Genomic DNA, 16,771 nt, shown 5'->3' with positions numbered 1-16,771 from the left:
GAAGATACTCTCTAAACAGTATCAGATATCACATAGTGAGTGGATGAGGTGGCTCACACACATCTAGAGGCAAGTCTGGGACTGTTTGGATGTCATTGACTTTGATGTTTTAGAAGATATTGTTTTGATGTATGTCTATGTAATGTATATTATGAATGTAAATTGTTCACTACTTAGGGTTGTAGATGTGCAGGTTATACATTTTTTTTAATTAATCTGCTTCAAATAAAATAGCTATGAGCTTGGATTATTTTTGAGTTGGTAGACTAGAAGAAATCCCTGGTCTCTTCTGAAAAAAGTATGCATATGTAGAGCCATGTAGAACTGCTAGAGGAGCAATCCTTGCAGACAGCATAGCTCCCTGGAAGAGACTTTCTTCATGTTGTTGAAGCAAGGGGATGAAAAAGATTTCTGTGCATGCTCAGAATTTTCCACTAGTTCTGTTCTGAGCTATGGGAGAGCTGTTTCCATCCCAGTAGCATCTGACAGCAACTTGTGCCTCATTCAAACCTGTGTAGTAATAGAGAAAATTATAATAGTTTTAAATTAGACAAAGCAAATATTTTAACCTTGCTGTTTGGAGAAAACAGATTTAGACTAAGTACCCATAGATCACACTTTTTAGCAATCCTTTATTGAAGATAACAAGTTGGTTATGTTCACCGTGTTGTATGAAACACCACAATATTGTACTGGGAAGGTAAGATCAGTACAGGACCAAGCAGACAGTTTGAACAAACCATTTTGCATTCTTCATTCCCTATCTTTAAACAAAACAATCCCCAAAACCAACTATGGGACCTATTAACTTCCTCATTGAGAACAATTTAACTTACAAGGCTAAAATCTAATGAATAAATAAAATATATTGTGGCAATGATCCTCAGACCAAACAATATCCAAAGCCAAATATACAATGACACAAATGATTGGGAAAGCTAGCATAGGTGCCAATATGAAAAATGAATGGTTGTACAGACTTGTCAATGGAGGGGGGGGGGGGGGGGGGAGTTACAGAAACAAAGAAATTCCACTTTATACAAACCAGTAGATGACTATCATCAGCTTAAACACACAAGGGAAACATCCTTGTTGAAACATGTTTACAAGGCATCCACAGCATGTAAATAATTTACAGATTGATACATTCATCATTTCTCTGCCCCAATAGTTTCTTTTAGATAAATACTTTACTTTTCTTCATTGTCCGAATAAAATGAATTCAATACATGCACAACTCAAAGGCTTCAGAAAAGAAATCAAAGGTTATTGCAAAAATAGAATTAAACTAAATCTTCAAGTACCTTTACATGACAGTCACTCAGTACCATACCCATTTGCTTATAAAATGAAAGGTCTCTGAACCTCTGAAAAGCTAATATTTTCTAAGATTTAAAACAATTTTAACTGTATTTATAATAATCTCAAAGTGATAATTTGAGGTCTGAAAATAATGCAATTTAAAATTATACCCATATTACACAAGACTTATGTCTGCGTCTTACGCTGAAAGGAATCAAACTGTAGAAAACCACATATAGAACAAAATCACAATTTACATTATAATAAAGGCAAGTTTTCAGCATTTTTAAAAATCTGCAGCAGTGAGATGTCAGAAGCTAATTACAAGTATTCATAAGTCTATCAGTTCAGTATGAAAAAAATTGTCTAGCAACAGTTGGATGTGTTGTATATCATGCATAAAGTTCATTTGGATTTTACAAGTTAAATTTTGCCATGTTTTTGCCAAACGTGCTTATCTTCAAGCAAGCAGTAGGCAACACATCAAAACTCAGATGTTGTAAAAGAACTGAACAGTCCAGTAATGAACTTGGAACAACCTCCCATTGCCTCCACAAATACACATCATACAGCGGTATCACCTACTTTTAACTGGCTCCAAACCAGAAAGCTGTCAAAAACCCTCCCAATGTGGTACAGTAAAAATATGTAATGTCCCAAACAATTATTTGTACTCTTACATGCTTATGTTGAGAGTTTTGTTAAAAATCATAATGTATCTTCAGGTCACATCTACAGTCCCATGCACCTCAGGGTACACTTGTTAATCTGCCTGCAACATCATTCTTTCATTGTTAAAACAAAAACCCCCAAACCCTCAAAGCATGATACAGATGTAACCAGTAAGTCTGAGACTGGTAAAAATACTGCAGTACAGGCAATGTTAAGAGTGGCAATATCAGAAAACAAAAATGAACAAATGATGTAAAAATGTTTTGCCCATTCCATAATGTGTTGAGCCACCAAAATCGTTCCTTTGTATCGAAGAAAACCAACTTAAGTTTTTTCATTTTCCCGAATGACAAACATTTTAGTAGGTTTTTAAGGCTACCATGGGTCTTCTAGATCTCCAGCACCCTATAGGGGGGGAAAAAAAAGGAGAAAACCCTTTATTTTCAAACATATTACAGTTGCCTTCCAATTAAAGGGAACATGAACAAAGTTGTATTCAAACAAAATCTGCATTTTATCTCCTACAAAATTATGAATCCTTAGAAACCACACATCAGTCTAAAGATTTGTAATGTTTACAAAATTCTACATCGTCTTATTTCTTGTGGTCTTGCAGCAAACCAAACATTTTTTCTTAAGCAGGATCATCATCATCTTTTAGGTAATGTCTTTCAGCATATTTTTCTATGACATAAATACATAAGCAAAGCCGTACTGGGAGAGACCAAAGGTCCATCATATAGAGTATCTTGTCCAACAGTGGCCAAAGTCACAAGTACCTGGCAGAATCCCAAAGATTCATGCTGCTTATCAAAGGAATAAAGCAGTGGATTTTCCCCACGCCCTCTTAATGTTTTACGGACTTCCAGGAAATTGCCCAAAGCCTTTTAAAACCCTGAACTGTTTTTACCATATTCTCTTGCAATGAATTCCAGAGCATAATTATACATTGATTGAATATTTTCTCCAACCTGTTTTAAAAGTATTAAGAAACTTTGTGTGCCCCCTAGCCCGTGCACTTTTGGAAAAGCAAACTATTCACATGTACCTGTTCTACTCCACTTATTTTTTTTTTTTTTACTAGTTACTAATATCATTTAGCAATTTTTCTTTCCTTATGATTATGCATATTGACCTATGTGACACACAAAAGCATACAGCTAGTCTTCAGTCAACTAGAGAACATGTGTTTTATTCTTCTAAAGCATGTGAATACATTTATATAACGAATAATTTCAAAAATCAGATACAGAATTTGGCTCAAAAATTTTTACTTATGTTTCATTGAACATAAGAATAGAAAACTTTTATCTGTTAGAATTAGATAATCTACACTGTTACCATATATCAGATAGTTTTAGCAGAGCCAAATCTGTTTTATTGCAATAGAAATTTAAATCATCTCTAATGCTAAAAATGAAGCAGTAAAGCTGTGAAAGACATATGTTATATCATGCTCTTGATCTGGAATTCACACAGTTCACACACTCCACAATTACAAATTTTAAAACATTTTATTTATAGGTAAGCCACACGTAGTGAAAAGTATAAAAGATAAATGATACAATATTCTTTAAAATGACAGATAAAGTAAAGCTAGAGCGTCGACATCACCACTCAGTCAATTACAAATGAACAGGCTTAGATATTGACAAAAACATGCAAGGCATTAAACATGCAGCTGATAGTATTGTAAAAACAGAAGTTTTGAGGAAGCCTCTTAATACATCCTGATAAAACCTTCTAGAATTTACATGTGCTAGTAAATTATTTAAAAATTCATGATATATATATATATATATATTTTATATAGATAACGTGTGTATTGCTTGGTAGACATCTACATCAATAAGCAGATTACAAAGTAAAAATATTGCATTATGAGAAAATATTTTTCAAGGAATTTTTAAAATCAAAAGAGAGATTGAATCTGCAGGTCAAGAGTAACACTAAGAAAATAAATACTGTATCACATTATAGTTAAGAAACTAATTAAGCTGAAGGTACCATAAAAAGGAGATTCATTGTCATGTTTATTTGCCACTTATTTGTCCCTGATCTTCATTAACACTCTGTAGTTGAGCAAGATGATGCTCAGATTCTGAATGGTTGCTTGCCACTGGGTTTGAAGAAGCAGCTTCAGTTTGCACAACTTTCCATTCTTCATTCTGCATTTTAGCTAGCCTGTAACTACTCAGCATCTCCTCCAGAACGTGGTGATAGTTTCCCCTATGTTTAATTCTCAGTTGCCTGAGGGTTTCCACCAATTTTCCCCGTGTTCCACTTCTATTTGCTCCACAGGAGTCCTATATATATAAATTTATATATACATTAAAAAAAAAAAAAGATTCAAGACCCCAGTGTCAGATAGGCTAGGATAGATGTTTACAAAGTTATTGATATATTTCAAAAACAACACAGCAAGAAAGTAACTGGTAAAAAAATAACACACACTTTATGAAACAACTATCCATATAAAAGATCCTGTTTAAGTGTGCTATGACTCAAACCCTAAATTGGTGCAAGCTTATTAGCACACACGAGCATGGTAAACACATACATACATTATCATCGTTCAAGCATGGTATTTGTGCTTTAACTGACTGCAGGTTGGAATCAAGCAAGTTATGGGTGGAGAACAGGTGACATACTGCTAATTACAAATAATGAACTGTAAAGAACTCCATGTGGTAATTGGAGGGAATAAGACGGGAACGCCCAACAGTTATCAAATAGCCTTTGCACTTACCAGTGTTACATCATTCAAGTACAGTAAGGGCAAAACATTATTGCACCTTACTAAACAAGCCTCAAAGTTAACTTGAAATCTCTTTCAAATTCAACTTAGGAATATTTAAAATACATGCTTATGGCTAAAGAAAACTCTCTCATACACAAAGATATTTATAAAAAGTTTCACAAAAATCAAAATCTGTTTCTAGAAGCTATATTAGCTATTACATACAAAACCCACTTCCTGGCCAAGTTTCAATATGGAATAGAAGGGAAAGTGAATGGGACTTGATATACCGCCTTTTTGTGGATTTTGCAACTACATTCAAAGCAGTTTACATAGTATATACAGGTACTTATCATGCTATGTTTATAATTACAAAAAAGGTTCTTGCATGAGGAAACTGATGTCCCCAATACTAATTCATACATAATGCTCTGAAGATTTAGATACATAAACCTTATAATACAAAAAAAAAAAAAAAAAAAGACTTATTTCATTATTTTACTGAACGGCTAGAACACTGTTTACTATTACATTACATGTTTTTATCTTAATTTAGTAATGATTATAAAGTTTAAGATTTACAACTAGTTATACTTGCCTTGCAGTTACATTAAGCAAATATGAAGGTGAAATTGTTCTCATCTATCAACTGAGTCCTGCCAGGCCAGTCCAGATGATTGGGTCATATCCCCCAACCAGCAGATGGAGGCAGAGAATGCTCACATTTCAGAGACATCACCACCAGTATAAAGGTATGGTTGCAGCCCTGGAACTTGTCAGTATATTATTGTCAAAGCAGATCTGCAAAACTTGAACAGCATTGCAAGACATCACAGTTTATAGTCCAACAACACAATGCTACCAGAGTGCACAGTACAGAGTACTAGTAAAGCAATTACAGAACATGAATATAGCTTATCATACTGCAGCATTATAGAACACTAAAACAGAATTATATAGTTCCAAGCCCTACCAGGACTGGGAACTTCCTCCTGGGAATCATGCTTAGGAAGTCCTGAGAGATTTCCTCATATGTTAGATGATGCCAAGAGGTAATGTCTAGCTGCATCCTTCCTGGGCAGGCTCTGGTCTAGCAGGACTCAAGGAAAGGAAGTTGGCAGGTAAGAATAAATTTCACCTTCTTTATCCTGCTAGACCAAGTCCAGACAGGTGAAACATACCATAGCTTTAAAGCCTTGGGTGGGTGGAAAACAATCTCTTGGAAAATGCCTCTCAATGATACCAACCTCTTTCAATGACAAACCCCTCACAATCTGGAGGGAAAGGAGAGAAAACGCAAGGGGAATGAAATTAGTAAAGTGGCAAACCGCCCCCAAAACTCTTGCACCACTCCATGGACCCTATTATGACTATCCAGAAGTGGAGCAAAACAATAACCCCTGAGCCTTTGACAACTGACAGTGCCATACCAATGCTGCCTGCCTGCAGAACAGGACTACAACTCAACAACCAAGGAACTGCTATCTGGGAACACCTAAACCCTCAACCTCTCCAAAACCTACTGACGTGCCAAGCCTTAAAGGACCACTCCTTCCAATAACACTGAACTGCAGCCCTAGACAAGAAGGTAAGACTTAACTACATCCCAGATCCTGCTACAAGGACTAAGACCAAAGTATCAATGGAAGAGGAGATGGCCCACAGATATGACCAACTGTGCAAATAGCTCTAATAACCCAACTATAAGGGCCCAATAAGGCCAGCTTGAACGGCCGAACTCCAGAAAAGTAGAGGAAGTCACACAGCTTCAAATATGTAGGAAGAACTAGTCTTTATTCCAAAGCACCAACAAATAAAGACCCAATACGGGTCTGGGTGTTGGCAGAGGCACTGCCTGCGTCAGGGGTCAGATCCAGCTCTTGCCTGTCCTGTAGTTGGGAGACTGATAAGTAGTCCTTCCACAATAGTGACTCACCTGAATCAGAAGAGAAACACCTTTACCAGACATTGTACATCACAGTTCCCAAAAAGGGACTGTCCCAGAAGTCCTTCCAAACAATAAGGACTTCTGAGAGCTGCTGCTGCTGCCAGGACCTCCAGGGGAAACTGAAGGAAGCTCCTCTGACAAAGCCTGAAGAGTCTGCAGGCTAGCTCTGGCCCCGACATCAGACACAGACTTGCCAGCGAACTCTCACCAGTCTATTCGTACTAAAATGAAACCCTTTTGCCAGGCTAGCAGGCCCATGTCAGGGTGAACTGACAACCACTTGTCTAGATACTCTTCCCAGAGCTTGATGGGAAACAACCCTATAACAATTGACTAATGTAGGACCCTACCAATGGAGAGTGGAGAGTGCACTAGAAGAAACACAATTATGTCTGAAGCAAAGCCATGAATCACTAGCCCAGTGTCCTAAAGCCTAGTTTTCACTAATGGCAACACTCGCTGACAAACAGGGCAACTTGACTCTGAGGGGGAAGTGTAGAGCACCTGAAAGATTTCAAGTACCTGGCAACCCAACCCATCTGTTCAGTGTGCAGCAGCGGCTAACAAAGCAAATAGATTGTTAGGTACTGTTAGGAAAGGAATGGAAAACAAAAATGAGGATGTTATAATGCCTTTGTATCGCTCCATGGTGCGACTGTACTTCGCATAGTGTTCAATTCTGGTCACCACATCTCAAAAAAAAAGATAGTGGAATTAGAAAAGGTACAGCAAATGGCAACAAAAATGATAAAAAAGAGGATGGGATGACTTCCCCAAGAGGAAAGGCTAAAGTGGCTAGGGCTCTCTTCAGCTTGGAGGAAAGATGGCTAAGGGGTGAAATGATAGAGGTATTTAAAATAAAGAGTGGAGTGGAACGGGTAGACGTGAATCACTTGTTTACTTTTTCCAAAAATACTAGGACTAGGGAGCACAAAATGAAGCTACAAAGTAGTAAATTTAAAACAAATCGGAGAAAATGTTTTTTCACTCAACGTTTAATTAAACGCTGGAATTCATTGCCAGAGAATGTGGTAAAAGTAGTTAGCTTAGCAGGGTTTTATTTTTTTATTTCAATTTCTGTTTATTGTGAGTCAGATAATCAATTACAACCAAGTAAGTGTAAAAATAAAGCATTATACAAAATTTGAACTTGTTGTAACAACCATTGCAACTTATGTTGGGAACATTTAAATCTTTCATATAGCTGCCAACTCTGCCAAATGAAAGGAAATTGCTCACATTTTCTCCCTCCCTACCTCCCCCCTCCCTCCTTCCCTTGATAGTGAGATACTTGTTAGCAAACATATACATTAATTTCTCACAGGGCTTCACATGTTCATAAGGTGACCTTTTCCGGCTGGCGTGAGCGTTTGCCAAAAGGGTGTCCAAACACGAAAGAAGGCAGATTCTGAAAACCTGGAGTCAGACTTAGCCTCTCTCCACTCAAACCTCATATAGTCAATCATTTTACTGCGCCATTGTTGGATGGTAGGATTTTTGGAGGAAATCCATTCTTTCAATATGACTGCTTTCGCTATTGTAGTTGCTCTGCGTACAAATCCTTTATATCCTGCTGGTATGGGAGTGGTCAGTAATGGTTTTCCAAATAATAAAAGGGGAGTGCGTTTCCATGATGTGTGCCACAGTGTCGAAGTATACTTTAATAAATTAGTCCAGAAGGCTGTTATCTTGGGACAGGACCAAAACATATGGCCCAGAGTAGCGCCCTGGGCCAAACACTTAGGGCATGCTCCGTCCGGGGACACTCCTGCATGGAATGCCCTTCGAGGTGACATATGTATCCTCATTATAAACTTATAATCCATCTCTTGATACGACACCAATTTTGAGGAACTCTGGATACTGCGAACAAAGTCTTGGAGAGCTGGTCTTGACACTGACACCGACAGCTCCTCACTCCAAGACGCTGCCAGTGCCAAATAGTTGGGTTCCTGTACTGAGTCTCTAATATGTCTGTGATGTATCCGCATTGGCACTTTTGTTTGTGATTGCAAAGAAAAGGCGGAGGACAGCTCTTCCTGCACGTCTTCTGTTAGCGTTGTCCATGGAATGCTATGGACGTAGTGTCTCAGTTGGTAATAATGGAAACGATCCGAGGGTAGTAGTCTGAATTGATTTTGTAACTCCTCAAACGACCGCATCTGACCCTCTTCTGTTAGTACATGGACTAAATACATTAGCCTGTTCCTCCGCCATCTGGCAAAAGCAGGATAGATATTCCCTGGTGGGAAGCTTGGATTACCACAAATAGCCATAAATGGAGTCGTTCTTGCTGAAAACTGAAGGTGACGACAGATCCACCTCCAGGTTGCTTTTGCCGTGGGGAGGATATACGAGTCTGTTAATATGGGTGGTAATGGGCCTCCTCCCACATGGAGCAGGCAACTAAATGAGTATCCCGGGTGAGAGTCGTCTCCATTTGAGTAGCCGAGAATACCGATGTTGACCGAAACCAGTCTGAAATAAGTCTCATGCTACTGGCTATAGTGAGATAACGAATGCTCAACAGTCCTAGCCCTCCATGCTCCACCGGGACACACAGAGACTTAATGGATAGTCGGGCCCGCTTTTTCCTCCATAAGAAACATTGTAGGTGCTTATTCAATTTCTTCTCGTCTTCAGGCCTGAAGAAGAGAGGCAGCGTCTGGAAGATGTAAATCCACTTCGGCACCAGCAGGATATTGTACAGTGCTATTCTTCCTAGTAGGGACAGAGGGTAATCTGTCCACAGCTTCAACTTGTGACAAGTCATCTCCATCAAAGGAGTTACATTCTCATGATATAGTCTTGCAATATCCTGAGTTATATACGTACCCAGGTATTTAATTCTATTCTCCGCTCATGATAAAGGAGTGCCCAATTCCTGTGCGCCCTTAGTTGTGGGAAAAACCCTGAGGCCTACCAATTTATGCACATTTAAGATAAAACCTGACATTCTCCCAAATTCTTGAATCATATCCAGCAACTTTCCCAGAGTAGTCTGCGGCTGTGTGGTAATAATCATGAGGTCATCTGCGAAGGACAAGGCCTTAATTGTTTCTCCCCCTACTCGCACCCCTGGGATCTCTCCCGAGTGTTTGATGGCCCTCAGCAGGGGTTCCATAGCCAATATGAAGAGTGATGGTGAAAGAGGGCAACCCTGTTTAGTACCCTTTTTTATGTGAAAAGATTGGGACTGTACTCCATTAATTAGCACTGCTGCTTCCGGGTCTGAGTACAGAGCTCTTCTGGCCCCAAAAATCCACCCACCAATCCCTATGTGTGTCAATACAGTAAATATGTATTCCCATTCGATCTTATCAAACGCTTTTTCAGCGTCGAGGGAATACATACAAGTTGGAATTTGGTGTTGTTGGCTAGATGCCATAGCCAGTAATAATCTACGAACATTACTAGCCGCTTGTCTGGTTTTGACAAAGCCCACCTGCTCCTCTCCAACCAATCTGGGTAGAATGTTTGATAGTCGATTAGCTATAATTTTGGCTAGGATCTTGAGATCGACATTAATTAAGGAGATAGGTCTATAAGAGTTAGCCTGATCCTCCGGACGGCCTGGTTTATGAATTAACGTAATAAATGCCTTATTAAAGTATGATGGAAATGTACCCTCCCCAATGATCTGTTCATAAAATTCGTGTATCCTAGGGTAGAAGGAAGGGGGTAACAGCTTATAAAACTCCCCGGAGTATCCGTCTGGCCCTGGTGCTGATCCAACAGGTAAAGATCTGATCACATCTTGCATTTCTTTAAGATTTAAGGGACGTTCTAGATCACCCTGCTCCTCTTCTGTCAAGTGTGGTAGGCCTACCTGGTCCAGAAATTGAATGGTCTCTTTGCTGCCCACTGTCTGAGACGACTCATATAGGGAGCTAAAGAAGTTCTTGAGGATTCCAGCTATCTCCTCACTCTTATTATGGAGTTTTCCCTTATGGTCTCTAAGGATAACTATGGGTTTCCGCAGTCCCCCGGATTGAGTCAACCTCGTTAAAAAGGCCCTCGACCGATCCCCATATCGTTGAAATTTATATTTTTGATATGCCATGGAACGTCGGGCTCTTTGGTGTAACAAGGAATTAAGGGCCACCTGGACTGTGTGAAGTTGTTCCTTTGTGGATGCAGTAGAGTGTTTAAGATGTTGCTTTTTGGCTCTATTTAGGTCTTTTTCTAGCTTTAATATTGCTGAGGCAATTTTCTTGTTATGTGCTGAGGCATAGGCTATAATATCGCCTCGCAGCACTGCTTTGGCAGTTGCCCAAAATAAGTCTGGTTGATCTTTATGTTGATCATTATTATTGGAATAATCCTCCCATTTCTGAGCTAAATATGATCTAAAATCTTTATCTTGAGACAGGTGAACTGGAAATCTCCACCTCCTCTCCTGCTGATAGAACCCTGAGGATTCCACATCCATCCACACAATGGAGTGGTCCGAGATCTCCTCCGGGCCAATTTCCACATTCAACACCCATGGGAAGGTGGTATGAGAAACCAATATATAATCTAGTCGGGAGAAAGTCCCGTGGGCACGAGATTCATGGGTGTAGTCTCGTTCTGTTGGATGGAAACCACGCCATGTGTCCACCAAATTTAATGTTTGCATTAAGTGAGATAGGGCATGTGATCTCGGACCTCCTCTATATGCCGAGCGAGGGTTAGAACAATCATATTGTGGTTGAGCCACCAGATTAAAGTCGCCCATCACCATTAGCTGCTTCGAGAGGTAGGGCATACACACTTGGACCAACTGGGCAAAAAATTTTGGATCATATGTATTTGGGCCATATAAACCCAATATCACAAATTCCCTGTCTTGTATCCATATCCGAATCAGAATATAGCGCCCGTCCTGGTCCACTGCAATTACCTCTGACTTGGCCGCGAGCCCTTTCCGAATTAATATGGCCACCCCACCTTTATGGTCTCCAGATGCGGATGAGTGTACTTCCCCCACCCACTGGCATTTTAACTTTGCATGTTCTGCCACCGAGAGTCTAGTTTCTTCTAAGCAACCCACATCCGTTTTATGCCAATTTAGGGCTGATAAGATTTTTGCTCTTTTAATCGGGGTTGAAATACCTCCCACGTTCCACGTGGAGAAGCGGATGGACTTAACTGCTACATTTGTGGAACTTTTCCATCGCTGATTCTAAAGGGTTGACACCATTCCTCGGGCGCCCAGCCTCGCCCAAGGAACCCCGTGATCCAATTCGCCTCCTTATGTGTATATCCCCCATTATTATATAGATGTCCCATGTGAGCCCAGTAAGTCCCGTACAATGTGCATAAATCATGTACAGTGGGGGAAATAAGTATTTGATCCCTTGCTGATTTTGTAAGTTTGCCCACTGACAAAGACATGAGCAGCCCATAATTGAAGGGTAGGTTATTGGTAACAGTGAGAGATAGCACATCACAAATTAAATCCGGAAAATCACATTGTGGAAAGTATATGAATTTATTTGCATTCTGCAGAGGGAAATAAGTATTTGATCCCCCACCAACCAGTAAGAGATCTGGCCCCTACAGACCAGGTAGATGCTCCAAATCAACTCGTTACCTGCATGACAGACAGCTGTCGGCAATGGTCACCTGTATGAAAGACACCTGTCCACAGACTCAGTGAATCAGTCAGACTCTAACCTCTACAAAATGGCCAAGAGCAAGGAGCTGTCTAAGGATGTCAGGGACAAGATCATACACCTGCACAAGGCTGGAATGGGCTACAAAACCATCAGTAAGACGCTGGGCGAGAAGGAGACAACTGTTGGTGCCATAGTAAGAAAATGGAAGAAGTACAAAATGACTGTCAATCGACAAAGATCTGGGGCTCCACGCAAAATCTCACCTCGTGGGGTATCCTTGATCATGAGGAAGGTTAGAAATCAGCCTACAACTACAAGGGGGGAACTTGTCAATGATCTCAAGGCAGCTGGGACCACTGTCACCACGAAAACCATTGGTAACACATTACGACATAACGGATTGCAATCCTGCAGTGCCCGCAAGGTCCCCCTGCTCCGGAAGGCACATGTGACGGCCCATCTGAAGTTTGCCAGTGAACACCTGGATGATGCCGAGAGTGATTGGGAGAAGGTGCTGTGGTCAGATGAGACAAAAATTGAGCTCTTTGGCATGAACTCAACTCGCCGTGTTTGGAGGAAGAGAAATGCTGCCTATGACCCAAAGAACACCGTCCCCACTGTCAAGCATGGAGGTGGAAATGTTATGTTTTGGGGGTGTTTCTCTGCTAAGGGCACAGGACTACTTCACCGCATCAATGGGAGAATGGATGGGGCCATGTACCGTACAATTCTGAGTGACAACCTCCTTCCCTCCGCCAGGGCCTTAAAAATGGGTCGTGGCTGGGTCTTCCAGCACGACAATGACCCAAAACATACAGCCAAGGCAACAAAGGAGTGGCTCAGGAAGAAGCACATTAGGGTCATGGAGTGGCCTAGCCAGTCACCAGACCTTAATCCCATTGAAAACTTATGGAGGGAGCTGAAGCTGCGAGTTGCCAAGCGACAGCCCAGAACTCTTAATGATTTAGAGATGATCTGCAAAGAGGAGTGGACCAAAATTCCTCCTGACATGTGTGCAAACCTCATCATCAACTACAGAAGACGTCTGACCGCTGTGCTTGCCAACAAGGGTTTTGCCACCAAGTATTAGGTCTTGTTTGCCAGAGGGATTAAATACTTATTTCCCTCTGCAGAATGCAAATAAATTCATATACTTTCCACAATGTGATTTTCCGGATTTAATTTGTGATGTGCTATCTCTCACTGTTACCAATAACCTACCCTTCAATTATGGGCTGCTCATGTCTTTGTCAGTGGGCAAACTTACAAAATCAGCAAGGGATCAAATACTTATTTCCCCCACTGTATCTCAACCTAACACCCTTCCCAACCCAGCCCCCCTCCCCCCTTCCCTGACCTAATCCCTTATTCAACCTGTTACTAACTATTAACCCAACTATAATTCTTATGGAAATCAATGATGATGACCTCCCCTCTCCCCCACTACCCGGCACTCCAAAACATCAATTTGTTTAACCTTAATTACATTGGCCCGTTCCACTAGAATACTCACTACTCCAACAATTAGAGCTCTTTGTCACCCAGATCTCTCTGGTTGTCCAAGTTTCAGCCTCAAGGAGGAAGGGATCTAAGTAATTCTGCTGGGACCTCCTGTGGTGCTCTGTAAGTCTGCCATTTCTCCTGGTGATATACTTTTAGGATCGCAGGATATATCAAGGCAAATCTTTGTTTAGTGAGAGCTAAAGATTTACATGTAGGCCCAAATGCTCGGCGTCGTTCTTGTAGTGCAGCGGAAAAGTCTTGAAATATTTTAACAGGAGTACCTTCAAAGACTAGAGAGTCTCTTTTCTGCCGCATCCCACGTAAAATTTCCACTTTATGGATGTAATTGTGTACTTTTATCATAATTACTCTTGGTCTCTGATTTGGGCCTGTCTTGCGTCCCACACGATGGGCTCTTTCAAGGCACAGTGGCTCAACACTATCCGACAAGGCAAATTCCAACTTTAGCCACTTCTCTAGTACTTCTGGTAAGTGGTGTTCCGGAGTGGATTCCGGGAACCCGATAATCCGCAAATTATCTCGCCTCGATCGATTTTCCAAGTCGTCTACAAGCTGTGAGTGTTTCTGCACCAGCTCTGCGAGTTCCGTCAACCTCGACGATATTCCAGCCTCCTCATCCTCCACCGCCGACATTCGCTGTTCTAATTCACCCGTTCGCTTTGTAGTTTCCGCTAATAGCGATTCAAAAGCGGTGAGCTGCCCCGAGAGTTGTAGTTGGTGAAGTTGTGGTTCCATTGCTGATTTGACCACCACAGTCAGTTGCTGCAACTGTGCCTCAGTAAACTCCGCAGGGGTTTTTTCTGGTGTCGGGTTCGCGGCCATCTTGGAATCGAGCGTTCTAGTCTTCTCCTCTTTCTTTCCGCTTTTTGGAGGCATGCTGGACTCTGATCGAGTGACAAACTGGTCCATAAAGTCCCTTTCACTCTCCTCCTCTTGGGGTGGTGATTTGGAACCGTGGCCCTCGCTGCCGGGTGCGGGTGGGAGGGCGAGGTCTCAGAGGAGAGCTGCAACACGTCTGCTCTCTTCAACTCATCACGTGATCTCCGCTTAGCAGGGTTTTAAAAAGGTTTGGATGGTTGCTAAAGGAAAAGTCTATAGACCATTATTAAAATAGACTTGAGGAAAATCTACTGCTTATTTCTAGGATAAGCAGCATAAAATGTATTGTACTTTTTTTTGGATCTTGCCAGGTACTTGTGACCTGGATTAGCCACTGTTGGAAACAGGATGTTGGGCTTTATGGACCTTCAGTCTGTCCCAGTACGGCAATACTTATGTACTTAAGTGAAAGGTGAGAACAATGAGATCCCATACCACCAGAGGTAGTTTGATGGGAGGTATAGTGTGATGTAAACCTTCCATGAATCTAGCCATCAAGAGATGCACTGCAACTGGTCTATCATCAAGTTTAGCATGAAATGCACTGATGGCGCTCAAACATACTCTGAGTTAGTCTTGAGGCCATAATTAGAAAGACTGATAAAGTATTCCATCAGGGTAGAGGGTTGAGCAACTTAAGAGGCCTTTTCCGTTTTAGGTGGTAACATTTTCTTGTGGAGGGTTTTCTGGCAGCAAGAAGTATCTGAGAGATTGCATGGGGAATGTTTAAAGATTGCAATTCTTTGCCGTCAGATACCATGCCATGAGGGCTAGAGAACGAGGGTTCGGATGAAAGGATCCTTTGTTATGAAGGTTGGGAAAGGATCCAACTTGAATGGTTCCTTGAATGACAACTCTAGGAGTAGAGGAAATCAAATTTGTTGAAACCAGTAAGGAGCAATGAAAATCATGGTTCCTTGTCTCGACAGTTTGAGAAGCATTTTTCCAATTAGGGGCAGTGGGGGAAAAGCGTAGAGAAGATCCTTTCCCCAGTGAAGTAGGAAGGCATCTGGGGCTATGCAACTAGAAGCATAGAGTCTGGAACAGAATTGGGGAAGTTTGTTCTGAAGAGAAACAAAAGTCAGTAGTCCCCACTTCTGAAATATCTGGTGAACTGAGGTGCTGAGAGACCATTCATGAGATTGAAGGACTCTGCTGAGTTTGTCTGCCAGGACATTCTGCTTTCTGGCTAAGTAAACAGCTCTGAGGAACATGTTTCAGGAATATGTTTCAGGGAAACATCCATGTCCATATCTGGACTGCTGCTGACAAAGGAGGTAAGACCCGGTTCCTCATAACTTGCTTAGGTAATACATGGCCACCTGATTGTCTATGCGTACTAGTATTACCTGGTTGAGAATTCGACCCTCGAAGGCCTTGTGAGTGTTCCAGTTTGCGACTGATACGATATCCCTGCTCCTGCGGACACAAAGAACCCTGTGTATAGAAACTATTGAGGTGTGCTCTCCACCCTGTCATGGAAGCATCTGTGGCGAGAACCATGTGATGTGGAAGGGGTTGCCTCACGTTACATTGTGCGACACCAACTACCACTAAAGAGAGTGGCGGAGCCATGCAGTTATTTGAATACGGGCAGAAAGGAGTCCCATGGCCTGAGTGCATTGTGTGAAGAGTGTCCATTGAGGAATTCAAAAGTGAAGGCAAGCCAATGGTGTTACATGAATTAAGGCTATGTGATGAAGTATGTGGAGCATCTGATGTACAGATATACGAGTCGCCTGGAATACCCGAGTGTGAGATGTATTATATTGTTTGCCCTCTGCTGAGGAAGGAACACTTGACCTTGAGTTGTGTTGAGAAAAGCCTCTACAAATTCCAAAGTCTATACTAGTTGAAGATGTGATTTGAAGTAGTTGACTACAAATCTGAAAGTTCTAGGAGTTGTATTGTTGACTTCAATGAAGCAGCGGCAGATTCCCGAGTGGCTGCCTTGATTAACCAGTCATACAGGTAAGGGAAGACGTGCATGCCCCATCTCCGAAGTACTGCAGCTACTACTATCAGACACAAGGCGGTGAGGCCATGCCAAGCAGTAAGACCTTGTACTGATAGTGTAGAAAACCCACAGTGGAACCGAAGATA

At 41.4% G+C, this 16,771-nt stretch overlaps 1 protein-coding gene across 3 annotated transcripts in view; it reads right to left on the bottom strand.

Annotated features, from left to right (window-relative positions):
- Positions 1-612: 612 nt before the first annotated feature.
- Positions 613-16,771, bottom strand: part of PPM1B (protein phosphatase, Mg2+/Mn2+ dependent 1B) — a 146,265-nt gene continuing 130,106 nt past the window's right edge. The window contains exon 6 of one of the 3 annotated variants that reach the window (XM_030195801.1): positions 613-2,379. In XM_030195801.1, the coding sequence (XP_030051661.1) occupies positions 2,350-2,379 (30 nt within the window). In that variant the 3' untranslated portion in view covers positions 613-2,349. Of the gene's footprint in view, positions 2,380-3,379; positions 4,281-16,771 lie in introns of those variants that run through there. The other 2 variants (XM_030195800.1, XM_030195799.1) reach the window with 2 other exon arrangements.

Source organism: Microcaecilia unicolor, chromosome 3 (assembly GCF_901765095.1).
Source record: "Microcaecilia unicolor chromosome 3, aMicUni1.1, whole genome shotgun sequence".
Classification (NCBI taxonomy): Eukaryota; Metazoa; Chordata; class Amphibia; order Gymnophiona; family Siphonopidae; genus Microcaecilia; species Microcaecilia unicolor.
This window is presented reverse-complemented; position numbering and strand designations above follow the sequence as displayed.